The following is a 27,948-nucleotide window of genomic DNA, read 5'->3' on the forward strand; positions in this document are numbered from 1 at the left end:
GAATCATGAAGTGACCCAAGTAAGAGCTGAAGGTAGTCAGAATCAAGGAACACTCAAGAAGGTATATGTAGTATAAATGAGAAAGCGTAACAGGCAAACTTAAGATGGGAAGATTGTTCTTTACTCAATCACAGTTCTTGTGATCGTGGAAGGAGAGAAGAGAAAGCTTCATGAGCAGCTCCATATCTAGAGTCTAACCAATGCTAGAACAGTGGGAGTCACTGTTAGGCTAACAGGGATGATTTGAGTTGGTCATCAGGGTTTTGGAAGAGAAAAGGTTACTAAGTAAACCAAAGTGATCTGGAAGGCTTACATCCTTACTGGACTCCAGAGAATTTTACTCTCAGACTGAAAGACAAGTCAGATTGAAGGCGAGGGAGTAAAAGACACGTTTCTTAGTATGTTAAGAGCTAAGAAATTCAGCACAGAAGGGAGGACTTAGAAGGTGCAGGATGAGGAAAAAGGTGGTGAGGAAATGCTAGAAGTTAGATCTTCTAAGGAGTCAAGAAGCTGGATCACCACACAATGTCTACAGACTCTCTTCACACCCTTTGCATATCTATCACTTGTTCACATCTATGCTTCTTAAAGGACATGAGAAACTATGACAGAAGCTGCCTATAGTATGGATGAGTTTATTTTGGTTTTCTTACTGAAATGGGCTTGGTGCAAATGGCATTGGATCAAACCAGGTGCCACTGTCAATGCATTTTAACAACAGGCTTATTGTGAGTCAGGCACCTTGGAAAAGGGATTATGGCCTCCAGTGTAACCATGCATGCCTCCCCGAGAGATTACCTGTCAAAGCCAGCCAAGGTTGATAATAGTGAAAACTGCCCATGTCCTTATGTTTCTCGAAATCTAAAGTAAATTTGCCATTGAGGAGAAACAAAGCAATGAGCATTAACTGAGAAGTTTTCATGTTTTAAATATACCTTTATTTCTCAAACTCAAAGCTTTATTTCATCAAGTTCTAACACATTTGCATTGACAAAAGATCTCATCTGCATCAAGGAAGAAGGTGAGTGACCATTACCAAAGAGGAAACACACATACCTCTGCTCTGTTAAGGAATGTTTCAAAGGTTATGCAAATGTAGAACAAAAGAGTGTCCAATTTGGTCTAATGAATATCTGCCTTTTCATCCATATTAATTTGGATATAAATAGCTGCTTTGGGGGAAATTAAGTTTTCATCCTTAAAAAAAAAAAATCAGATAGCTGGAATTTTTTTTTAAATGACCAAAGATCCTGTTATTTAGCCTCTTCCCCTTTAGTGGATGGTCATTCACCTTCCTATGCAAACACACTTGAAAATTGGCACCGACCCTCAAAAGCCCAGGCAAAACCCCAAGCATTTTCTTTAAGCTTACACAAGCTACTTTTTTTTTTTTTAAAGTGATAACTAGAGAGGCAAGGCATCCATTCAAATGGCGGCTACCATGGGAACTAGTGCTGCTGGTGATCACTGGATGAGGATGGCCTTGAGGGGTCCCCAAGGTGGCAGACCCCCTGTGGAGAGAGCACTTACAGGTGCTGCCTCTACAGGTAATTGCTAAGGCAAAGGCAGGCAGTCTTCGCTCTGGTCCTCTATTCTCTCCCCAGAATTCCAGGTCAGTGCTAAGGGGTCTTGGAAGAAAGGGCACAGGAAAGTGCCTCTGCCTGAACCTGGAAGCAGGACTTCAGGGACACTTGCCTTCATCCATCAGTCCAGTTGGCATTAAGAATCTGGCAGATATTTTTAGAAACTAATACACATGAAATGCCTAGAAATCAAACGAGCATCCAAAGGACTACTTAGGTTCTTAACAGTCTTTTTAAAAATAAATTGCTGCCAAAATGTCAGTACACACTGCTCAGAACAGAAATAACACTGACATCCTTGATCTTCCTCTTCCCCGAAGAGCTCAGCACTGAATGCCTCACCACAGTGGCTGACTTAAGTTGCATTTGAAGTCAAATATGTCAGAATGGCAAAATGATGATCCGTTGTTGAGATCTACAAGTAAAATCAGAGACCTAAATAGCCCTTATGTTATTTCTGCCTGTAAAAAAAAAAAAAAAAAAAAAAAAAAATCAGGAGATATGCTCCTTACCCCACGCCCTGTAGATAGATTCATACTTCAGAGAAGAGCTACGAGGAACAAAGAATCTTTACTTGTCAGTGAATTGAGAGACCCACTGAAAACACAGAAGAAATAAGCCTGCCACATACCCACACTAAAACGCCACTCTGTGGAAAATAACAAGGAACGCAGCAGGTGGAACAAAATAATTGGGCTTCCCAAGAAACTAGGACAAATGCAAAGATTGCAAACAACAATCAAAACTCTTTTGTTGTGTCTTCTGCAAGTTTAGCTGAAGACTCAAATGACATTGAAATGATGGTTGATGAGAAATACAAAGAAAATGCAGGGAAAATGAAAATGTGGCACACAAAAGTCTTAAAAGCCGTAGAGCGCCCACTAGTTTCCAGGGTTAGATTAAAGTTGTTAGTTCAAGACTCTTGGCAAGAAACCTATTCAGAGCAAGTTGGTTATCAAGGTATCGGGAACAGGAAACTTACATTATAGAAGTATCAGGAAGGACACTGCAAACAAATTCAAAAAAAATTTGGACACTTAGGAAAAAAGAACCCATACACAAATTGCCACCAAAGCATGGCCTGCCTCAGGTTAAAAGCCCAGCTACATCAATACTGAAAAATAGTTTCAAAAAAGTTAAACAAAAGCCAAAAAGTTCTCTTCTGGCAAATAAAAGGGAAAGGTCACAAAAAAATACACTCTGTCCTGAAGAAAGTAGTTCAGTTTAGAACATCTCTGTAGAAGCAGACCCCTTAAAAGTAGAGACTATTAAAAAGAATGTTTAAAAAGTAGAGAATAGTTAAGTGACCATGGTAGTACCTATAAGGCCTTTCAGCAAAAAAGGTATTGAAAAAGCATCCCATGTGGTCTTCGTGATGCAGAAGAAAATATGAAATATGAAAGTGTTTCATCCTGGTCTTTTGATGAGTGTCACCCTCATTATGCTGCCAGATCACTGCGTATCAGACACTAGCAACACCACTCCTACAAAACCCTCTGAAATCCATGCCACCTGTCTCTGCTTATGATCAAGCTGGATGGAAAATCATACACAATGATTGGATTTAGTGAACAACCAGGAAAAAGATCTTTGTGAAGATCTTTTTGCTCAAGTAGCCAAAACATAAGCCCTAGAGGTCAGCTACCATTTTGAAATGAGTTTCTTTGAAGTATATAATGAAAAAAATTCATGTAAAGGCACAGCCGGATAAAGAAAACCACCACTGAGAATAAGCATGCATTCAACTTCCCAACCATATGTTAAAGAGCTGTCCATGAAAGGAAAGTCCTCAGTTCTTATTCTGATGTCCCAAGTTGGGTGGAATTGGGAAATAAAGAGCAACTGCTGCTACTGGTATGAGTGATCAAAGTTCCCATTCGTATTCAGTTTTTATCTTGATGATGACCTAGACCAAAACAGGATTCACGGAAGGAAAAGAACATGATCACCAAATAACTAGCTGCCTAAACCTGATGGATGGGGCAGGCAGTGAACACTGTGCTACATCCCACACTACTTGAGATCAACTGAAAGAAGGTGTGAGCATTAACAAGTCCTTGCCTGAACTTGTATGTGCATTCTGAACAAGCAAATGGAAAAGGGTTCTTATTCTTTATTGTCAATCTGTTCTTCCATGGCTATTACAAAAAAGTTGGGGTGGAGATTAAAAAATTACAATGATTGCTATGATCAGTCCAGCTGCCAGCTATACATAAAGAAACACCAAGCACTCAGCTAGGCTAACTAAGCTCATTTGATAATCAACATCACCAAAGTAAATGAAGACATAAAGTTAATCACAGAAATTGAAATGCTAAAATCTGCTTGGAAAAAAATGATCGGGATATTGACCACGAATGCTACCGGCCAGAAATAACATCCTTAGGAATGAAACTCCATCAACTGGAAAGAGACATGGGAGAAATGCAAAGAATAGGGAAAGAAAAGTCTGAGCAAACTGAAAAAAAGAAAACTTAAATAAAAGAGTTACAAAAAAACAGGCGTTACATTTTAATGGACAACCATCTACCAAACCATGTAAATCTCAGTGAAGATCACAATTCCTAGAGATGGTGCTATGTATGATAAAAGATGGAAAAATTCCAGTTGCAAAGTATAAATCAAACTCTAGCCATGACATTCAATACTCTGGAATGCTGGTTGCTGATGATCATTGTACAATCAAAAAATTTGAAGGGACAATGAATATTATCCCAGTTGAGGAAGCAGACAAATATAAATGGAAAACATATTTTGGAACCCAGCCATGGTGACTGGGTGATTCTTGGTGGAGATCATTATTTTAGATTTAATTATCCAGTTGACATCCAAAAAAGGGATATCCGGTAGAGGTATTCTTGCTAGTGAGGGTTCAAAAGATCTTAAATGTGCCAAAAATGAGTTACTTTATGGCACAACTTGAAACAGAAATAAAAGAGGCCTGGTTGAAGGCAAAGGAAGAAATGATGCAAGGAATGCAAATTGCAAAAGAAATGTCTTAGCAAGAGAGTTCTTCCCAAAAAGCTGTGTATGAAAGCAAAATATGAGCACTGGAAGCAGAACTGAGAGAAGTCTCTCGAAGGGGAAAAAAACGCAGGAAATAAGTAAACAAAAGGCTAATCACAAAATTGAGGAATTAGAAAAAGCGAAGCAACATTTTGAACAGGAAATACATATCAACAGAAATGCAGTTAGAAATGAAGGCTTTGGCTGTAAAGCAGACTTTAGAAGACCAAACAAGATTTCTGGAAACCTCAGAAACTGAAAAGCCAAAATTGCTAAGTAGAATCAGAGTAATTGTATAGAACTTTTATAACTGAGCCAAAGTGGAGTTCTATGAAACTCTCAGCGATGATTTAGATAGCCAATAACATCAGCAAATAAAAAAACGTAGTTATGTTTTTAGCAGACAGGATACCATCTGACAAAGGTAGTTTTGACAGTTCTAATCTGGTCCATCGCCTGCAATTTGGGATCTCAGCTTTCTAGAGTCTGGAAAAATCTGATTCTAAATTTGCAGAAATTGAAAGATTATACTTTATCAGTGTAATGGTAGTAACAGAGATGAAGATGTCTTTTGTGATCTCGAAGATGAATGGGAACTTGACGTCACAAATGTACCAGTTTCTTCAGTTTCTAGAAGGAGGTTGCCATAGTGAGCAAGAGACTAGGTCAGAATGTTATTTCATCAATAGCAACTCCAAAAGACTCTTCTGGGATATTGAAAATTTTCCATAAATTATTACTGTATAGTTTCAGTGATTGAGAATGCACATAAAGAATCTTTATGCTTTTAATTTAGTAAAATTCATATAGAAATAGTGTCCCTTTTTAATTCTTGTAAGTTAAAAACAAAGTTGGAAAATGAATTGCCAAATAAAATATTTATCATGAGGGGAAAAATGTGATAGGTAAGCAAGATGTAGGCACTTGAATTCACCAAAAAAGGGCCCTTTCTTTTCTTAGAAATCTCCACAAATAATCCTGAGAAGTTGCCAGACATTTTAAAATACTTCCCTATACCCTCATTTGGTCCTCTGAACTTAATTGGTTGGGTTGGAATATGTTCTGCTCTCTGCTAGATTAAGGATGTGAATCTAACTTTGGAAACTGCAAGTTCTTTCAGCTGACGGAATTCATGCAAAGGGTTTTTGCTTGTGTAGAGCCCCAGTTAGATACCCAGAAAGTAATGGCCCCGGGTGGGCTCTTCTCATGGTTGTATGAGCTAAGAATGTAGGAGCATCCCAAAACAAGGTAGCAATATCAGAAAGTTCTCTAGAAAGGAATTACTCCCAAAGTTAGGAAGTTACATTTCAGTTGCACTATTACCCAATGCTAAAGCAGTACTAGTTAAAATCTTAGCCTATCATGAAGTAAAGGAGATAGGACCTAAGGTAAGGATAAGCAGATCCATGGCTTTAGTAAATTGGTTGGTAAGGCATCACCATAAAATGGGTTCTCACACAGCTCACTGTGACCCAAATCCCCAGTGCAAATCAAACTGGGAGTAAAAAAAAAAACAAACCCACAAAACTTGTATGTCAAACAATGTGTGTTCCATAAAATCAGGAGTGATGCACAAGGTTCCCTATGCAACACGTCCCATGTGCCCAGTCCCCAGGTGTGGGCTATGCCACATCCCATATGGAGTCATCAGGAACTCTGATTGGAATGTGTTAGTGACACAAAGTTGCATTTCAGCACTGAAATTATTGAGTGAGGAATAGTGTCTTATTGCCAAGGCAAGATTAAAGGGTGAGACTGAAACTCAAGGCCAGGAATCCAGCATGTGCTCTTCTGCCAACTCAAGGGGAAAATGTACCATGTTCATCCCGCTGCTCCACCTGACTCCAAGAAGTAGGCTGGGAAAACAGGCATCAGAACCCTGAAGCAAACGAGAGACTGCTTACATTTAGATTAGAACTTGTACTTGAACTTGAGTGCCCTCTGCCACTGCCAAGTTTCATGTTACTCAACACACACACACGAAAAAATTGGAACCACTGGATTCAGTACAAGTTCAGGGTATCTGGTGTTGTGTGAGCAGTATGAAAGGCAGGTTTCAGATAACATTTCCAGACATCTGAAATTCAAGGTTACCTGGCCTATCCTGAGGCTAACAAAAGGCTCCCAGAGCAGGCAGAGACATCACTATCAGGGGATTGGGTTTTTAAAGTGTACCTTTGGTCCGTGCATTGTTTTACCCCAATGGTTCTAGAACACATATCAGTTCTCAAAACACAAAACTAACTGGGCTGATTAAAAAGGTCAGAGGAAGAGACCACCAAGTTGGCCATCATTCAATGGCAGTTACGAGCTTGGGGAGCAGGTAGTTTCTCCCACTTTTGTGGGGGTGCACAAGCTTGCTGGGAAAGTGCTCTACCACTTGAATCACTCCGATCTGGGAATTTCTTGTAACTGCTGTGCCTTCCTTCATAGTCATCAGTAGACTATTATCAGATTGGAAATATATATATACATACATATATGTATGTGAACCCCAAGGACAAACTGGAAATTTAATTACTTGATGTAGCTCTATCTTCCTCCAATGCCTCGTTAGTCCCCCAGCCTTCTAAGTAGAAACAATACTGATTTCTCTTAGCAAGTGCTTTGCTGGCAGAGGCTTTGTCACATTTCAAAAGCTTAAACAACTCTGTCATTTTTTGTGCAAATATGTTGAAATGGCAGCATTTCAAGGTCATGGATGACCAGCTAGTTCTCAAAGTTGAGATCACTGCTTGCCTTTTAACACTGAAGCACCTCAGGTCCCCTCATACAACTTGGCCGTGACTCAAAGCTAGTGAATTCAAATGTAGCTAAGGCTCACAGGGAAACACACTAAGAAGTGGCTTCTAGTCACCTAACATGACACAACATGGATGCCAGCTAAGCCCTGTGTTTCAATCACAGGTCCTCTTAAACAAGACATTGTTTAAGAAATCACATTCCAGAAGAAACCTGAAGATTTATCTTTAGAAAAAAGTCAACCACTCATTTTCTACCAAGCATTTCTGCATTAAGATAACTTCAATCACTCAGGGCTTTGGATTTTTATGGCCTCAGGAGAAAATGAAAATTAGGAGCATGGGTTTGCTCAAATCACTTCAGAAACCAAGCTGGCTGGCAATACTGACTATCTTTACCCTTGATACCCTAAATGATGCTCTCTAAAAGATCCCACAAAAGGTTTCTAAACATAAAATCTCTTATCTAAATTTACTGGGGAAAGTAACAGTCGCCTAACCTTCTCCCATTGACTAAGTTTGCTTTAAACTAAAGATTAACACTGTTTTCCTTCCAAAGTGCAGCATGTCAACAAGTGTGGCCAAACCTACCAGAATAAGGAAGAGTGTCCTTCATTCACTCAATTCTTCTGCAAATACACCTGAATTATTTCAAAGTGCCTTGGCACGCCAACACATATGAGGCCAGACTTAATGCTAAATCCCCCTGCCCTCATGTGGCACAGGGACAGGAAGTTAGAATCGAAATCAACTCCACAGGTCACTCAGGTCTACTCAAATTCCTGAATTCATCTGCTGTCAAAAACATCTGGAGAAGGAAATCACAATTTTTTGAAGAAAAAAAAAAAGAAACAAAAAATGGCCAAAGTAGTACAGCAGAACAGCTTGTCATAGTTGGAATGTGACCAAAATGGGTTTCCAATTAAAACACAGGAAGACCCTCATGTCAGCATGACAGTGACTGAAGACAGTACAAGGCTGAGGAAGAGCAACACAAAAGTCAGCCATGATAGAGCTAATGAGGGGGGAAAAAAGTGTCATTCAATAAGAATTCCTTAAGGAAAAGAAAAAAAGAACATTCATGTTTCCTATTTACAATCACCACCCCCCCACCACCACCACAATTCTACTTTATGTTCCACATTTTATTTTGTTTTCAAGTTACATTTCAAGAAAAGGTCATTTTTTTCTCCATAATATCTCGTAATTCCTCAAGATAGCACAGCATCTAAACCATAAACCACTTCCAACCAGGTCTGAAGTCTCCAGCTATTGGCTTTGGTTTATTGATGAAAGAAAGTCTCAGCTCTACTGACGGGGACTAGATGTACACAATGGAGTCCCATGAACAAAAATTCAGTTATAGAGCACCCTCGTGTTTACCTTTTTTTTTTTGTCTGATTAAAACTGACACACATAAGTAAGAGTCTCAGCGCAACTTTCACGTACCTGCCGAGAATCCTGAGTAAGGGCCGACACAGCCTATTCTAGGCTCAGGTGAGAAGTGTGTCTTAACGTTTCTCAAGCCCAAACTCTCCCAATCTCAAACAGCACAGAGCTCAAATGACCATATGCTAAATGTTTGAGATGTGACATGGTGGTGTCTGTCTTGGAAAGCTGTGGCTAGGTTGCACTTACTATTAAATTTTCCAAAGTGGCACTGTCATTGGGTCCTTTTTGAGTTGGCTCATGAAATACTTGTAGACCCATTCCAATGGGCACACAAAGAAAAAAAAAGAAAAGCAGAATCAGAGCTGAGTTCCCCTTTAAAAGCCAAATACCTACATCTAGAAGGAGGCTTCTCTACCTGAGAGGCCATGCCCTACTGGGTCCCCGCTGTAGGACCCTCAGGTCTTAAAGGTTAGTTACAGGGCAGCCAGGTGGGGTAAGGCTGGCTGTAGGTAACTGGAGGATGGGCAATATAGTAGTTGTTGAAGTTGCCATCACTGACATAAGGAGCTGGCTGGTAGTAACAGGTGACGTTGGTGGCATTGGGGATGATGTTCTGTTCTGCCAGCACGCGCAAGGCCAGGAGGGAGATGAGGTTCAGGGTCTGCCTGCGTTCGTGCCCCATGAGGCACACGGTGCTCTCATTCACCACCCTGCGAAGGATCATGAGGTAGTCATACTTGCTTCTCTCTTCCTCAGCAAAGTGGTTTTGAAGATACGTCTCTAGCTTCCTCTGCTGTTCAAGGATGTCCGGGAAGTCGATGAAAAACCTGGAGCACATGTAACGCTCTAGAGTTTTGATCTCCTCCTGGTCCGTGGGCCTGAAGTCCCGCACAAGAAGGTTGCTATACTTGAGAAGTCCCCCACCTCGGATCTCTTCAGGGTTCTTGGTGGCAATCAGTCTGTTCTGCAGGTGGTCAAAGGCTTCTTCAAAGTCCCCATACACACTCTCCCCGATCACGGTGGGGTGGAAGTGCTCAGAGATGGGGTTACTGGAGCAGTCATAGAAAAAAAGCAAAGAATCCAGGATGATCTGGAAAGAGTCCACGCTGAATTCAAACTGACGCCGGATGGAGTCGACGAACTTCAGCTCCACGTTCCTCCCATTCTTGTTGGAGAGGGAAATCAGGCTCCAGCGGTCCGTGTCTGTGCACACCTTCACCAGCTTCTGCACGTAGGCCTCCTTCAGAGTGACCGGGCTGATTTTGAGTTTGTTTACGCCCTCTGGCAGGAAGTTCAGGAGGGAGCACAGAACCACATCTCTGACCAGCTGGAACTCTGCCTCTGTGGGAAGAGCCACATGAAAGATCAGGTCCAGGTCTTTGCAACCCAAGCCGTTGTCTTTGACCAAAACGTGGCCAGCTGCAGAGCCGTTCAGCCGGACGTCCTGCACTTTGATGCCTGCTTCCTCCAGGCGGCTGCGGACAGTCTGGACAATGTCCTTCAGGGTTATCTCCAAGGTGGGAAAGTTGCCTCGTCCATGGATGGGGACAACTTCAGTCAGGACCTCATGCAGCCGGCTAACCTGATCCCAGTTGAGCACACTGAAGGACACGCAGTCCTGGGTGCCACTCTCCTCTGCCATCTTGAGTGATGTTCTGGCTGGGAAAACTAAAAGTGAGAGGTGAGAAACAGTTAGGATTCGAGTCGACATGGCAAAGCAGCTGGAGGGGAGGAAATGCTCATCTGTCTCTGGGCATTTTCTGTACAGTGGCAATAAACAGTTAAATATGCAAAGAATGGTGCCTCCATGGAGTAAGAACTAAGGCACAAACCTTATTAGACATCAGTCTGGATAATGTCATAGCTTTGCTTTCTGTGGGTTTTTGTTTTTGCTGGTTCTATCTGTGTGGGGGTGGAGGTGGAATGGGCTGGCTTGTGTGAAGCAAAGCAGACAAACTTATTAAACCAAATAACCTAAACACAACATTACTTAAAAAGAACCTATAAGCCTCATTCCCAATAAAAATGGGCACTGATGATCAGTGTTCAAATTTGGTCAATGTGGCTAAATTAACACACAAGTCATGCTTCCATCACAGTAAGTGCCTTACAGTAGTGACAATGAGACCTGTAACACTTTGCTTAAAAAAATAACCTATAAAATGAAAAAGGAAAGAGAAAAATATGCTCTGCTAATTTTCTCTGGTCTAAGAAAGTTACTTCTGCTTTTGGCTCCCTAACTACATCTTTAAAAAAAAAAAATTGGGGGGTGGTGCTGGGGATGGAATCTGGGTTCTCATGAATGCCAGGCAAGTGTGCTGCCACAGATATCTGAACTACAACACCCTCACAAAAGGCACCACACACACACACACACACACACACACACACACACACACACACTCCCTTCACTCCACAAATAGACAGATTTTCCACTCTGGGCTGCAACCTCACCAGGAGGTAGGAGTCTGACCTGTTAGACTGACCTGTTAGAGGTAGGAGTCTGACCACTCCTGTTAGAATAAATCAACTTCCCTTAGCAAGATTCCCATGTCCTTCCATGCATGGAAGGAGCAGCCTGTCCTATAACAAATACTTCTGTCACCCAGGGCAGAACCAAGGAGTCACTTGGAGGACAAAAGTTCTGATCAACCAAACGTTAGGTCAGCTATGCAGCAAGGATTCCCTAACACAACCATAGGGAGCATCCTTAAGGCAATGAAATTATCCAACAGTATTTTGTAAAATTTACTTGACGCTATCTGAGGAATATAAAGCTAGCCGTGATTACTAGAAGAAAAACACTTCTCTCACTGCATGTGTGAGCCACACGATTTTTTTTCTTTTTTTGTTGGGGGGAGAGGGGCAAAGAGCGCTGAATGGAACCCAGGGCCTCCAGGCCCTCAAGCAGGCTAGGCAAGTACTCCTACCCCCAGCCCCATTCATTTTCAAGTATGATGTTCTTTCCAAAAAATGAAACACAACGGCTGTTTGGAAACCTTAATATGTAAAATCTTATCAGACAAAAACAAACAGGTTAGAAAGTCAAAGTGCCTGCATACCCCTGTGGGTTGAATGTTAATTAGAAGGATGTAAGAGCCTAAATGAAGGGTCCCAGCACTGTCCTTTGATTTCACCATGAATGGTTTTCCCATCCCCCACACTTTTGGATTTGCCACACTCACACAATCCATCCCAATGCAGTTTCATTGTTTGGAAGCAGCTGCTTTTGAATACACATCAGCATGCCTTCTCCCAGAGTTCCCACATGGACTTCTGGCCTTGCCATTGTGCCAGGACTCTCCATGACTGTCACTCAATACTGTGTCCAGGTACTGCTAGGTACACAGTGACAAGACTTCAGTAGCTTCCCATCATGAAGGCAGTGTGGCATACACAGTTCTGATAGGGGGAAGCAAATTTAACAGAAAGGCCAGATAGAGGATAACCCTAGATTGGAATGAATAGAAAGGCCACAGAGGGTTCACTTATGGACAGGGGACATAAGCCAATGGAAAGGCAATGTGAACTGATGGTGGGACCAAGGAAAAGAAACAGCACACAGCTTGAAATGGCAGGTGTCCAGAGGCCCTGCCCAGGAATCTGCTCAGCTGGAGATGGCAAGCTTGATCCTGTGACCAGAGCAGGCTCTAGAAGAGCTGTCTGGTGACAAGCATTCCTCTGCTTGCTGCAGAAGAACACTTGTCAAAGGGAAGACAAAAGCTTACCTTCACGCCTCTTTAGACAGCATTAAAAAGTCCCTGGCTACTTAGATCAGCCTACCAAGGCATCCTAAGTCATGGATACCAACCCGCTCTATGACTGAACACTTACGTCTATTATGAATGGCATTTGGCTTCTGGTCAGACTTGGGACAGTCGCATTCTTTTTCCTATGCTCTCTGTTCACTCAGTAGTTCTTTGTGGCCCATTTTATGAATGGTACATAGTGCATTTGTACCGTGAATGATGCAAACGTCATCTGGAAGGCATGGTCCGAGCCTTGTTTTGAGACACAGCTAGACTGTGATTTGACAAAGTGGATTTCTGTAAAGTACATCTGCTAACCTACATGAATACAACCTGCTTTGCACCGTCTATCACCTGTTGTACTTTGAAGACTTGATGAATGATTCAGGTATAAGAAGTCACACAGCAACTGAGAAGCTGAAATGCAATCAGCACGAGGGACACGAGAAAAGCTCTGAGAAGAACTTCAATAGTGTTGCAGGGAATAACTTCAGGAGTTACTTTGACTCACGCTTTTAAAAAGAAATAAACATTTTTTTTTTTTTTAAAAAGGTAGCTGAGTGCAGTGGCTCATACTTGTAATCCCAGGTATGTGGAGATCGGGAGGATTATGGTTCAAGAACAGCCTGGAGGGCTCTTGGAGTGGCTCAAGCGGAAGAGTGCCTGTCTAATAAGCATGAGGCCCTGAGTTCAAACCCCAGTACTGGGTGAAAAAAGCCATTTGGATTAAAGTCAGGACTACTGTTCCAGAGCATAATTCCCAACATGAGTAGGACACCAAAGACCACAGAGAAGCTGGAAGCCAGACTCTTTCCTTTGGGGGTAAAAAATACAGGTGTGTGAGTCTTCACATAGTTTAACATCTGTGAACTTGTACTAGATTCAAAGTTAGAATCTATTTTAGATTGAGAATTTGTAAGGTTAATTTGGAGGAGGGGCAGGAAAGGCAGAAAGAATTATAAAAATAGGAAAGCTGATATACTAGCCTGCAAGAGATATCACAAAGCCAGAATGAATGAAACAAATGTGTTATCAGCACAAAAAGACAAACTGTTGGGAACAGAATTTTTTAAATATAGAAATAAAATCAAGTACATAAGAAGATTTAGTTTCATGAAGGAGGCATTTCAAAATGGTGAAGGAAACAGGGCAAGATGCCCTCAACACTTGGGAGGAGGCAGGAGAATCAAAAGTTCAAGGCCAGCCCAGGCTACATACCGAGACAAACATGAGCAATGGCTGAGACATATGACATAGTCAACATTACTTAAGGGCCAGGAAAAGTCGAACCTCAACTCATCATTTTCACCCATTATATGGCAAAGATCATTCAGTGTGATATGTGGGAAAGCAGACGTCTCTGGCACACTGTCTGTGGGCTCTCAGGAGAACAACATGAGACTGAGTATGTCAACTTTAAGCAGACATACTCCTTTGATGGAGCACTTCTACTTCTAGAAAGTCTACCTTGAATTTGATCCTCTGTGCAACTTGCAAGCATAAAAACAGACACCTGTTGGAGAACTATTTATAAAACTGCAAGTTCTCATCAATAGGAAATGGTTCAATGATTTAATGCATGTATACAAAGTATACCAACATGTGCTCTTGTTAAAAGAATGGTGGCTGCTCCATCTTCATCAATGTGAAATGATCATCATGGCTCATGGAAAGTACTGAACTCTGTGTGCCCACATTTTTACTTTTACAAGCACATGAAATCTCTGGAAGGGTACAAGTATTTCAGTCTATAACAAATACTCTTTGAATTTAGAACCTATACCTATGTATTAGTTGATAAAAAATTAGAATTTCATGATCCATTTTCTAAAATTTTTCCCTTGTGAGTTTTTCTATTCATCTGCTACTTTATTTAATTTCTTCAATTTTCTCCCACCCTGTCCCCATATCCATATGCCCAAAACCAAATATACTTGGAAGCTTTCCCTACAAGCCCTAATGCTGATCTCTATTGGGGGCGGGGGGATGGAGACAGGAAGGAAAACTGTTTTTCTTCTTGAATGCCTGTTAGTCAAGTTTCTACCCATGAACTTTAAAAAAATAAAGACATACATTGTTTATATTTTTAAAAAATCTCTTATCAAATAAGTCACTCATCTAGGCTCATTCAATGTTAGCAAACAATTTTTATAGTTTCATCAATCTGCTCTTTCTCACTTCAAAATATTGTATCTATCCTAGTGATGCTATGTTGATTACTGGCTAACTACAATAAACACTTTTTCAGGAATTCAAGATGTCTGCAGTTGGTATCTTCATGCCAGCTTCTCCATACAAATATATACAAATATATACAGATATAACACATATATATATATATAATGGAATTCACATTTGGAATAAAGTAGTCAATAAAGAGCATAGTGTGGGGCGTGCACCAATGCCAAGTCTATGATGTAGTTTTTAATACTCCCAATTTACCAAAATTTATATATAAAGAAGCTGCACTGATTTGAAGGCACAAATTTGGGCAGGTTCCTATTAAGTTCTTAGCTCATTAGAAGAACCTGAAATAAGTAATTTGTACCTACTAAGAAGAAATTCATTTTCCCTCACTCATCCAAACAATTTCAAATAACAAAAGTACATTTTCAAGTTATTTAGACAATAATAAATAGCAATTCATCTTGCTATTACAAGATGAATTCCAAGTTATAGGACCTTAGGGCTTAGCTAACACTAGTTAATTAACTGCTTTAAGTCAACACTAATATAATCGCCATATAAAAGAATCACATGAAACACACATTCCAACTCATGAAAGGACCTGGTTAAAGGCGAATTCTAGCTAGCAGAAATAGGAAACTATTCCTAGCAGAATAGTGCCTGGGAAACAAGTTGATTTGAGGTCTAATAAATTCAAACTCGTGTGTGAGAAAGATTCATTGTAGTTTGGCACAGAAGTTGGCAAAGGCAGAAGCATACCTGTCATTGATTTGAAAATCTAGGTACTTCTTATAAGCCAGGCTGGCCAACTGTCTACCCACTAGAGCTCTCAGTCTTCTAAAAGGCTTGACTCCTGATGAGCCCTAGGGGCCCTGTGTTCCCTCCTCTCTTGTTACCTGCCTGTGCAGAAAGATACCATACACGAATTGAAAGAAAACATTGCAGAGACAGCAGTGAATTAGGCCAGAAGAACAAACCAAACTCGCTGAGGACAAGGTGGATGTCGAACTTACCTTAATGGTTCCCTCCGCCCAGAACAGAGCTGTGCAAGGCAGGATGAACCTATGTTCTGAGTACTGATAGAAAGAAATAAGCTGTTCCTAACCCTATGGCAGAGCTTATATAGCTCCTGGATAGGCATTTAATTCCAGAAACAAGAATGACAGGCTATGGAAACACAAGGGGACTCAGATAGGCATGTGGGGGGGAGCTGGAGATAAGGGTACTGAGGGTACATGAAAGTCTGAGGTCCAATCAATATTGAGTCCTTTTTTATGCCTGGTATTAGCCATGGAAAAGTGCCCAAATAGTTTTGGTGTGTGTGAGACACAAATCCATGACATTAAGGAAGGGTATATACTTCAGTCTAGGTCTGTGATACTGAATGTGAAAGCTGTCTAGGTGTCAGGGAAACAGAGGCTCTCAGCAACTGAGTTCTCCGTCCAGTTCAGTGGTAACTGAACAACCACCCCTCCTCCTGGCACTACTGTGAGCCTAGAAATACAAAAGAGACAGCATGCCTTTGGTGACAAATTGCCTTTCACTGTTTCTGGATGGTACCTTGAAAAATGTGGGTCTTCTCAACAGAAACTTCAGATTCTGGGTAAGAGCACTCCATGGGCAATGGATCAGACCTACACACTGATTCTAAGGGAGTGTGTAAGTAGGACAAAGACACCTGGTGGCCCTGGCTCCTGGCCAGCAGGTACCCACGTGCCTGTGAGTGTTCCCACAGACCTCCCACACAAACTCTTCTCCCCCATGTACAAGAAAGGGCACTTCAAGCAAAAAAGACTCTTTCATTGCATCTAAAAACCCAGAGAATTTAAGAAGTAAAAGTGGATGACAATGCACTTCCTGATCTATCCCACCTCTTCCTTTAGGGAGCCAACAAATGACAACCATAGTTCCACAGTTCTGGGTGTGTTTCTTATTCATATCTAAGGTGCAGAGTGAAGAGGTGTGACAGCGCTTAGTAAGAGCCACCTCACCAGTTCCCATTTCATCCTCACAAACACTCTGAGGAAGCTACCACTGCCCCTGTTCCACACATCAAGTCATAAGGTTCAGAAAAGGACCAAGTAAAATGAGCCCAAGTCCTCAACTCTGGAGCCAATGTCCTAATTCTTAAAATGAGTGACCCCTCCTCCAAGCCCAAGGTATATAGTGGGTGGGAGATGGAGGAGGCAAGTGAGCACCTGGAACCACCCACATGTGACTGGATAACCAGGTCTCACTTCTACTAAAGTGAGCTCTTCTAAAAGTTTATTGGTCCTGACCATGACACCTTGCTTCCCACCCCAAAGCTCCAGTCGGTCTCCCTTTACTACTTGATTTTGTGCAAGCAAAAGGATGCCAAGGTGGCTTAGTGATGGCCCTCAGAAGAGACCTCAAGGGGAGATAACTCACTGACCACCATGTGACAAATCCCACTTCTCAATGGAGCTGCACACCCTTGTTTCAACCTAAACATCTTCTAGTCCTGCCCACATCCTCTTCCCTCGGGGCTGATTTTATCACTTCCTCAGAAGCTTCAGGCAGGTACTGAAAGCAAGAGCCCTCCAGAGGCATCACGAAGCAGTAGCCACAGTCATGACCAGGGGACTCCAAATGTGTCTAGATGTTTAACCAGAAACTATTTGACAATGTCCCAAATAGGGAGTGAGACAGTCCTGCCAGGGCTCTAACTGGATCAACCCATTTGATTCCTACAACAGTCTTTTAAAGGAGATGCCATTACCCACCCATGCCCCCCCAATTACAGATGAGGAATGTGGGGAACAAAGAAGAACTGCAAACTCTAAACTGTCTGAAGACACACTGCTAGTATGTAGCAGAAACAGGACTTAAGAAGCTCCCTACTCCAAGGAGGTGGGTAGCATTGGTGTCTGTTTATTAGGGGTGAGAGGCTTTACAGAAAAGGTAGTTGCTCAGGTTGTCATGGGAAGGAGATGGAATAAGTAGAAGGGAAAGGATGGAAAATAAGAAGATTTTTTTCTAGTAAGGTGGTGAGAAAAACAGTTTGGTTATCTGGGCAAAGGCCACCTACATGAGGTGAGGCCAGAAGGCAATTGCTGAAGGCAGGGCAGAAACATCTAGAAATGAAGTAAATAACAGGGGTCAGAACAGAAACTCTCTCCCCCACAGTCATTACAGATTTGGTAGCAGGAGCTACCAGAATGGAAAGAAATTAAGTGTAGGCATGCTAGTAGTTAGTACTATTGTTTATTTTAAAGGACAATGGTTAGAAGACAGGGCCTAAGATTCCATCTGCTGAAGGAGCTTCAAGACGCTGGCTAAGGGGTAGGGCAGGAGTGATGTTAGGGAGAGCCCTTCAGAAAAGAGGGAAAAGCCAGGAGTGAAAGTAGCTGGTCAATTATCTTGAGGAAAAACTAACAGCAGAACAGGAAGAGGTTTAGAAGTAAGCTGAACAGGACCCCTATAACTAAAACACATGCTTTGCTCATAGAATAAGGGAACTACTACTGGGATCCTCTTTGGTGACTAGAGATCAGAAAGATTGATCTGTTTAAATCCACAAAATGGGATACTTCCTACAGAGAAGAAGGCAACTTTGTCAGATCAAAGAAAGTAGTAATCCACCAGGAGTTGCAGAGAAAAAGGAGGTAAATTTGCAGGGAATTATCAGGACCCCAGGATGATCCCAGCAAGGACAGCCTGGATAAAACTGATACCAGAAACAGCCTAGCATAGACAGTCCTGAGACTAGACACCTGTCACTTTCTGCACCTGCATATGCTTTGACTCTTGAGATTCATGTCCCAGAGAGAAAAAGAGCCAGGCACCTTCGATGACCATGGGCATCAGTCGCACTGCTTGATACGCACAGCAGTAGACAGATAAGTGGGCAGAAAGAAGAGCCAGGGTCGTCATGGATTTGGCCTTCTGAAAAGTAACTTCTTGAATTCCTTGGGTTGGCGAAGGCCAGGAGTTATCTAGGACCAAGGGCAGTGTGAGGAAGCTTTTTGTCTGCCAGTTGCAAGCCCTTCACAGGGCCAGACCCCACCACCAGGGAGGGGGCACATTCTGGGAGATCCTTCACAGTCCCCAAATCTATAACAAACTTATAGCTAACAGAGGTGCTCACATGTTTCATGAACATGGAGTGAGAGTTTAGATGAGCACACTGCCCAAACTCAGATAAAACTATGCTTTATTTTTTAAAAGGATAATAAAATATATTCTATGTTAGCTTTTTCCCAAGAAGTTATATTTACAATTGCCCAACCCAAATGTCTAAATCCATTCTACCTCAGCTCAAAGAAATAACTGTTACAGGCCACAGATATTCTCTGTGCCCAGAGAAAGTGTTTCTAAGTGAGTAAGATACCACACCTCACAGATGGTCTTTTCTCACTCTCAGGTCCTTCACATCTACTGGAGGCCTCAGTCTGTTTTCTCAGGGTTATCACCAGCCTCCCACCCATTTCACACTGATGTTTACTGGAGTCAAAAAAATTGGTCAGATTCCCACGGCAGAGTCCTGGACTAAAACCAAGGTGGAACACAGAACGGGTGGGGGAGGAAGGGACTGCCTCACTGTGCACCAGGCTTTTAGAGTCTGGGGGACCTCAGCAAATTCTTGCCTCCCACTGATACCAACACCCAGTCTGAATGGTTATCAATGGCTGGGCTCTGTCCACAGACACCACCCAAAGATGACTCTAAACAGAAAACTCCTTCCCACCTTTCAAAATACGATGCCTAAGCAAGTGTGGGTGGAGAGATAACTCTGGAAAGACTCATGCTGGGCTGCAAAAGATGTAACAGAATCAAAACACTGGCCCAGATAATCCAACATGGGTGCCTCACTAGTGCTAATGCTAAAGCTGGTGCAAATGCAAATATTAACAAGGTCAGAACACAGACTAGATGTCTTGAGATGGAAGCTAGGCAGAAAACTCTTGAATTTGTTCCCCAAGGTGTCAACATTAAATGCTACATACAGAAATTGAACTGGAAATAATCCTTGTTACTACTTTGTACTCATCACTCCCAACATTTTGTAAATCAGAGACATTGCTAGTCTGAACTCATAAAGAACTCCCCAAACAGAGTAAGACCTTTTGTTTTAGAGATGGACTAGACTGAAATATGGAAGTTTCTAGAGAGGAATCTGTTTACTATAAGGATGACTATGTCACAATCCATTGGGGTTAGCTGACTGCCTTCAGGTTTCATCAAAGGTTGTTTCCACAGACTACTTTATCATCCAACTCTCCAGTTTAGAGCTTTGAACGGTCGTCAGTTGTCCAAAACAAAGACTTCGGTCAGCTACAAGTAGCTAAAAGTCCTGTCTAGTCACTAGTAGCATCCCTAAGACCTTATCTGGACAGGGACAAGCAATGCTTATTGACTCAAATACAGCACTTATCACAGTGAGACACATGTACCCACCCTATTCACAAATGTCAATGTGTGACTGGCCTCACTTTCAGTGCAGATGTTAATTCTGACACAGTCCATCCAGGTTTTGATTTTGTAAGAGGGGGTTTCAAATACATGACTCCCAGGTACTATGCATGGCAGTAGCCCAAGTGAACACTGTCCCTGTGACAACATTAAAATGATGCTAAGTCACAGAAATTTGGCTGGCTAGGATTAAGTGGTGTGGTACCTATTTTTGCAACAACTTCCCACGGGATGGTAAAACCACCTTGTCTTTGGTATTCCTACAGGTATGGAGCCATACAAGCCATGAAGATAGCTATTATTAAATTAAACTATCATTAAATTAGCCTTTTCTGAGTAGTTAATACATTGTCACTAGATGTCCCATAAACATTCTTGACTTCAAAGTTACCTCCTCTTGTATGTTCAAATTTTAATTGTTGATAAACTATTGGCAAAATTTAATTACTGATAAATTAAGCCCTAGTCCCCTACTGGTTTCAGAAGTTTTTAGAGAAGCTCTTATGGTTATTCTCTAAAAAACTAGAAGAAAACAGGAAGAGCATTGGACTAGGAATCAATCATCCTGGGTTTGGGTGTCAAGTCCTGTGAGTCCAGGACGAATGTTGACCCATGAAGTCAGCCACAATGACTGAATTTCTTTACACTGTTTCAAATACCTGAGTGCCTGCTGTGTTCTGACTGTCCTAGGAGCTTATGCTACATTAAAAGCAAGAGAAAAACGCCCCTGTCCCTACAGAGATTGTATCCTGGTTCTCACACCTCTTTGAATTGTTTAACTCTTGCTTTCCACACAGACAGAATCAGAATTTGGGAATGAAATATTTTTGCCAGTGGTCCAGATATATACTACCCAATACAGTAGCCACAAGTGACATGTGGCTGTGGATGGGTGTGTGGTGTCAGATACACACTGGATTATTTCAAGGACTCAGTATGAAGAAAGGAACGTAACATATCTCCTTTATATTTTTATACTAATTACATACTAAACTGGTAATATTTGATATAGCAGATTAAACAGACCTATTATTTAAACGAGTTTTACCTATTTTTTTGCTCTTCAATGTTACCTCTCGTGTCTTTAGGGGACAGTGCTGGTCATGTCTATCGTCTTTATTACAATGAAGAAACCAAAGTCTGAAGAGGTAAAGGGTCTGACAGGACCAGGTGTTCCACACCTAAAAAACAGCTTAAGTGGTGAGAGGAGGTAACTGCAGAGGCTGCAAAGGGCCTGGGCCCAGGACACAGCAGCAGTGACCATTCCCAGCTGAGTCTCCCTGGCGAGCACATCCACACACAGCAGATGCCCAATTAATGTCTGTCTCATCTCCGCTCCTGGATCCTACCCTTCCTATGGTTATTCAACATGAAAGACAGAACTGCCCACAACCACACAGTTTTAGACTGCTATGGTAGTCCTGATGCCCACCTGTACCAGTGCCAGCACAGGGCAGTGATCAACAGAGTGCATTTGGGTGAGGGGCAGGCAACCAGGCCGAGGAAAGGCTATCTGTCCTCCATCCTGTTAGGGCCAAGCAAGTGAAGAGAAGCCAATGGTAACATGAGGGCATACATGTTGGGGTGCTTTGAGATTCATGGATAATTTCCTTCACCAAATGTTTTTACAGGGGCTAAATAACAAGACAGGTATGGGACTTTGGAGATTCACCAATTGAAAATGAAAATTTAAAAAGACCAGAAAACAGTGTGTGAGGAAGTGGAGTGGTGGTGTGGGATAAGGAAACCCTCAGATGGGAGAAGATCAGTCAGGCCACAAAGCTAAATTAAAATACAGTGGTGAGGAAAGGGTCACATTCATCTTTTTTCATCTGAGTATGAATTCTGTAAATCAAGGTAGAAGAGTTGGGGAGACTTATGCAAGGGGGTCTGGGGATCAAGAACAGAGTCAGGAAAGAACAGGTCTGGAGGAGGAGGAGGCAGTGGCGGCCAGACTCCCAAGGGATGGGTAGTTATTGGGAGCTTTTATCCTGGTGTTCCGTGGGGCCTAGAATCAGCCAGAGGCAGGGCAGTGTGCTGCTGCTGTCATCAAGCTACTGTCTATTGGCCCCTAAACCAGGTCAGTGATGACAATGGGAAACCAAGAGTAAAAGAGAAAGAATCAGCAGAACACAGACAGAGAAAGGCTGAGCGAGCTGGTGCTGGGAGGGTGGGAAGTGCTTAAAAGAGCCAGGTTGGAGCTCAGCTTAGGAGTTTCAGCTGTGGAGTTTCAATTAGCAGTCACTCACCCTCAGTTCCTCAGTTCTAAACCTAGACCCAAGAGGCTCCCATTTAAAGAAGACCCAGAAACTGATCCACATTTTACGCTAGGAGCTTTTGATCCAGAAAGCTCCATCCAGTGTGTTGGCCCACCAGGAGAGCACCCACAAGCTCCCTCTTTGCAAGGAATGTGTCCAGGTAGCAGGAGCACCATCTGTATGCAAGGCCATGCTCCAGGCAGGAGTGAGGATTCGGTAGTGAGCACAGATGCTGCTTTCCTGGGGCCTGCATGCCAGGGGCTGGGACAAGCAAGAGAAAATAGTTCTTCCAGTGCATCGTAAAGCCATCCCAGCTCCTCTCCCATCCAGAGAACTTCCACAGGGTTTTTCTCATACCATTTCCTTCCTTGGCTTCCTCAGCACCTGGTACAGGGAACCACCTAAAAAGCACTTAACCACTTGCTGACTCAATCACTGTTATCCAAGAAATAAATACTACAGCCTAGTGACAAAGACTCTAAAATGCTCTAAAACTAAAAAACCGGCCACCATGAAGAGTTGTTTAACATCAGCAATTATTTCTCCATATTGGTTTTTCCCATTGTTCTGCAAACAGCTCTAGAATAAGCTACAGAGGCCAGCTGTACAGAATCTATTAATTTGAAGCAATCTATAAGGTATATAACACATAGTTGAGTTATATAAAGGTGCTTCCTCTACACCATTTAAATTCCAAATATAAGCTTCCTTATAATGCATCTATTGAAAAAAAAAGTTAGAGAAACCTTAGATCCCAGAAAAATCGTAACAGATCAGCTCTACTGAGATATCCCAGGTAGCTTTAAACACATGAACACTTCTTTGGAAGGGTCTGCTTTGTTATAATACAATCTGTGCCAGTTTAAAGTACTACAGTCACAACACCAAGATGATAGAAAGCATTTTTCCATATTGCCCAGTGACGATGAAAAAAAGCAACATACCTTATCTCACCAGAGCAATAGCTCAAGAAACACCTTAGACTCTGCCTTGCTCCCTCCTAACCCTGTAACACAAGAAGACCCAAGAAACGTAAGCACAACAACACAAGTTTAACTCAATCCATGCAACAAATCTTGGGCTCCCACAACTTCTCTTAGTAATGCAAAATGGTTGAACACATCCCATCAGAGCTCTCAGGCTGCCTTTCTTTACTGGCTGACTATAGGAACACACATAACAAAGATGAAAAATGAAGTCAAGGTATCAAAGCAGTTCAAAAGAGTTAAAATGCAGTTTTCCAATTTTGTAGTAAACATGCCCAGTACAGTACTGTGAAAGCAAGGGCTCCGTAAGTGCACTTTTAAGTTCTCTTTTTTGCGGAGCTGCTTCTCAGACTTTCAGAATAGGAGAGGTTCTCTGTTCTCTCATGGGCAGAGATGTTCATAGTATACCCAGTCTTTGAACTTTGTTGGATGTAGGTTAAGTGTGGGGATGGGGTTGGAGGGGAAGCTATAAGTCATCATGAGCACTTGGTAACTCAACAGTAGAGCTGAAGACACCAAGTGGGGGAGAGAGAGCTTCACTAAGTCATGCTCTTTCTGACAAACTGGCCAAGAGCCAAGTCTTTTCCGTCACAGCAAGACAAACTTAATCTCTAGATACAAGGTAGGTATTGTGGGAGAAACTCAGCATACAGGGTGGGGCTGTTCAATCTATGAGCACACACTAAAGTTACTCACAAAAGTAGGGACCTTTCTTTCAGGAACAATTTAGAGGTCTCTGAGCAAAAAGCTTTGTTTAAACTTTGATGTTATAGGACACCCCTTGCAGTACCTGAACAATGACATACAGTATATCAAAATCTTCTTTCTAAAAGCTCCTTATTGAGAATAGATGTAGTTCAAGGGTCTGGGTATAACGTAATCGATAAGGTTTTAGCTATCTGAAGTAAACTAAGTGATTCCAGGAATTCCAAATTTTCCATCTACACAAACAAGAATGTCAAAGGACAGACCCACTTGCTGGTCCAGCTCACACCATTCCCTGAAAGGGAGAGAAAAGTCAGCATTCTTTAGTCCCCACCCCACGCCCTCCCACCGCAGGGTCTAATGTGGCAGGTCTCAATCCCTCAGTAATAACTCTGGAATTTAAGGCACAGTACAATTCTTGGTGAGCTCTCCTACACCCTCACGGCTTCCCGGCTTGCTTCCTGGCTTGCTGTCTTGCCAAGTTACTACCGTTGAAAGGTAGTAACTTTCAACAATGGCCACAACACACACACACACGGCAACTAGTCCTCTACTTTAGGAGGATTTAATCATTTTAACTTTATTTTTATAAAGTTAAAATTTTATTTCATTTAATAATTTTAACTACCATAACAAATATCGTGAATATTTTATACTTCCATAAAAAAACTAAAAATGAAGCAGGTCCCACGTAAAACTAGGAATTGGTAAGGGCCCTGCAGAAGGCTTCCTGCACACACAGAGGGAGAGGAAGAGGACTGAGGTCCCCAGCTCTCATAGTAGGTTCTCCTGAAGTCTTTGGCAGGAGGCCTCCCTTACTTGGGGGTAGCCCGCCCACCGCTCTGTGTTTAGGGGTACAGGCTACTAACTGGTACTCTTCAGGGTCCTCGGCCTCCTCCGACGTCCCTCCCACCCCGATCGCTCCTCCCTCCCCGATCGCCATCTACACGCAAGGAGTCCTAGGACTGCGACACTGGCGGGGCAGCCGCGCCTCTAGGCCACCAGCCGCACCGCTATCCGAGTCAACTGACTCTCGTCATGGCTTTCAGCCCACGCGGTAAGTAACTCTCATTCCCCAAAGGGGAGGAACCAGGTTTCACAGACACCGTATTGTCGAGAAGTTTCCGAGACGCGCAGCGCACAGGTCACTCGCTAGGATCACTTTGCTGCTCGCGGTGCCCACAGTCGAGTGTGAGTCCAACGAGAGTTAAGGATCTCCGCCACTCCCCTTAAAACCCAGGCCGTGACACTAAGCCTAGGAAGCGCCCCTTGGCCTCCGCCGCCAGGCGCCAGCGCCACACCGCTGCGTCTCCTCCTGCGCCTGCTGAAACCGCAGGATTCGAATTCGCCCTCCGCCGGCCAGCAAAGGAGTGCGTGGCGCGGGAGCGCAGCGGCGAGCCTGGAGAGCACAAGCAAGGAAAGGGTGGCAGAGGGGCGGGAGCTGCGGGGGGCGGGGGGGCGAAGGGGGGGTGGACGCTGTCTGATCCGGAGAAGGAACTGAAGGCGACCATCACTCACTCTTCGACCGCCCGGCCTGCGCGCAACCCGCCGGACAAGCCGAGCAGGAACTCGCTGAAGTTTGCCAAAGCCCGGCCGCAGCTCTGAAAAGTTGTAGTTCCATCCCGGAGCCTTTCTTCTGGCCCTTTGGGGCAGGGTGTGTAAGGGGCTAAGGTGTGTCGCAAGAGTAGGAGGGTCCTGGCACCTGTCCGCACCTCCCCTCCGGCCCCCGAGCTCTCCACCACGCTCGGCAAAAACCTGAGCACCGTTCAAAAGTGACAGCTATCTGAAGGCAGAGTGCGCTGCCATCGGGACCGCCGCAGCATCCTCATACCTTTAGAGGAGGGGGTCTAAAGGCCTCACCTGAGCAGTGGAAGAGGAGACAACAGAGGCAGGTCCTTGGCGTGGGCAGCCCCCAGCAGGAGCGGCGCGGTCACGACAGCCCCCAGGCAGCTGCACCGAATGAGCCGTCCAGCCGCCGCCCCCTCCGATCTTATTCGGCCTGACCACGCCCCCGCCCGCCGCCCCCGCCCCTGCCCCCGCCCTGAGGCCGGCCCTCCCGAGGGAGCAGGGCAGAGGGGCGGAGCCAGCCCCTCGGGATCCTTCCGCCTGGGCGCTGACGGCGGGGCTAGCGCGAACGCGGCCCTCTGATTGGCTGCTCTGGTGAATGGTTGCTGAGAGACGAGTAAATCTTCGGCGGCACGAAGGGGCGGGGGGGGTGGGGTGCGCGAGGAGGTGCACTGCGCAGGCGCAATAGAGAGGGGCTGTGTCTACGCCGCCTTAACTTCGGAGTTAGCGGACACCTTTCTTCCTACTTTTCCCTTCACTCCTTTCTACCTTTCCTATCCTATAACTTTCCCCCCAGACTTTTCCCATATCTCTCCTACTTCCTTGAAATCCCATTTTCTTCCTGCCTCTGGAAATGTTCTCGCTGATTCTTCCTGGCTCCAGGAGTGGGAAGAGGGGGGAGGTATGGAAAACGCCCACACCTACTCAGGCAGATAAAAACTTAAGGTTTTTGAGGCACCGGAATCTTTCTGATTCCCCAAACAAATTGGAGGTGAAATCATTGTCCTGGGTTCTTCGGCTGCAGTGACCACCTGTGTGCAGTTAATGGGACTGAGGGCTTCAGGGAATCCAGCAGCAATCCTGGCAAGCACAGCAGTGTTAGCCTTTCTCAAAATGCCTCTGGACTTAGTCGTGGGTTATGTAACGTGCAGGCGGGGCCTGGACACCGCAGTCCGTGGTAGATGGCCGAAGTCCTGAATTCGACTAACTCGAGTTGAGGTCTCTATTTACCACAACTATATGTAAGTCCTTGGGCAGTTAACCAACCCTCCAGAAAATGGGACTGCTTTGTAGGGTTACAGGTTAAGTAAGAAAATATGTAGGAAGTTTTTAATTAGTGCAGTACTTGATATAAAGTGTGTGGTAAGTGCTATTATGTCAAATAGACATCGTTATTTATCAATAACATTTACTGTTTGTTTTGATCCTCTACTGGGGGCTGAGGGAAAGATTGAACTTCTGGATTGCAGTATTTCTCGCTCCCCCCACCCCCTTCCATCCCTGCCTGAGGTAAATGTGCTTCTGGGTGTCTACCAGGCTATGAACAGTTCCCCATCTATGCCTTCTCCGTTCAGGGGGAGGGGAGTTTCCAAAACTTTTTAATGGGATAGGACATCAGTATGAGGCTTCTAGGGAAACCTACAGTGACCCTATTGCTGGATACAGTCAGGATATATGGCCGATTTTTTCCTTTTTGTTACATTGAGGTATAACGTTCAGTGAAGTGCACAGATCTGTAGTGTGTAGAATGATGAATTTTTACATTTGTACACACATGTAACTGCCACCCAGAACAAGCTATCAAACACTTCACGCCCCTTACACACAGTACCCCACAAAGGTAACCACTCTTCAGGCCTCTGTTACCAGAAATCTGTTATATCAGTGTTTGAACTGGCTTTGCTGTCTGTCTGTCTTCTCTGGTCCAACTGTATGTTTGTGAGATTCATCCATGTTGTGTGTAACAATGGATCATTCTTTTTCACTAATGTCTATTACTTCATTATGTAACTATACAACAATGTATGTATTCATTCTACTGTTTGGTAGACATTTGAATTGATTTCATGGATGAAGCTGCTGGAAATAATAGTGTTTTTGGTAGACATAGCACTCATTTGTGTCAGGTATATACCCAGGATCAGAATTTCTGGTTCATAGAGTATACACCTATTAAGTTTTAAATGTACTTCCAGTGTTCCAAGTGGCATGACAATAGTAACCAAACAAAAAAATAAAATTTAAACAAAAAAAAAACCCCAGTAAATAGATAATGGGGGGCAGGGACTAGTTACACCACACCAGCCTGATAAATTATTTAAAGGAAAAAGTGGTATAACAAT

General features: G+C 43.3%; 1 protein-coding gene, 1 non-coding gene and 1 pseudogene across 4 annotated transcripts; 2 read left to right on the forward strand and 1 right to left on the reverse strand.

Moving 5' to 3' along the window:
• Positions 1-915: 915 nt before the first annotated feature.
• Positions 916-26,020, reverse strand: Tent5c (terminal nucleotidyltransferase 5C). 3 transcript variants are annotated; one of them, XM_020162173.2, is made up of 3 exons: positions 25,901-25,992; positions 23,294-23,355; positions 916-10,390 (listed from the first exon to the last, which is right to left on the reverse strand). In XM_020162173.2, exon 3 carries the CDS (start codon positions 10,362-10,364, stop codon positions 9,192-9,194), a length of 1,173 nt encoding a protein of 390 aa, XP_020017762.1. In that variant the 5' UTR covers positions 10,365-10,390; positions 23,294-23,355; positions 25,901-25,992; the 3' UTR covers positions 916-9,191. The 3 variants fall into 3 exon arrangements, with proteins under 3 accessions (XP_020017762.1, XP_020017761.1, XP_073906767.1); XM_020162172.2 differs by lacking the exon at positions 23,294-23,355 and having other exon boundaries at positions 25,901-26,020; XM_074050666.1 differs by lacking the exons at positions 23,294-23,355; positions 25,901-25,992 and adding an exon at positions 25,559-25,870.
• On the forward strand, positions 4,154-5,239 carry LOC109685362 (kinesin-like protein KIF14 pseudogene; annotated as a pseudogene).
• LOC141415279 (small nucleolar RNA SNORA1) lies at positions 10,729-10,861 on the forward strand. Its single transcript, XR_012440265.1, has one exon. It is a non-coding gene; the product is annotated as a small nucleolar RNA SNORA1 (small nucleolar RNA).
• Positions 26,021-27,948: the final 1,928 nt, after the last annotated feature.

This window comes from Castor canadensis, chromosome 12 (genome assembly GCF_047511655.1).
Source record: "Castor canadensis chromosome 12, mCasCan1.hap1v2, whole genome shotgun sequence".
Classification (NCBI taxonomy): domain Eukaryota; kingdom Metazoa; phylum Chordata; class Mammalia; order Rodentia; family Castoridae; genus Castor; species Castor canadensis.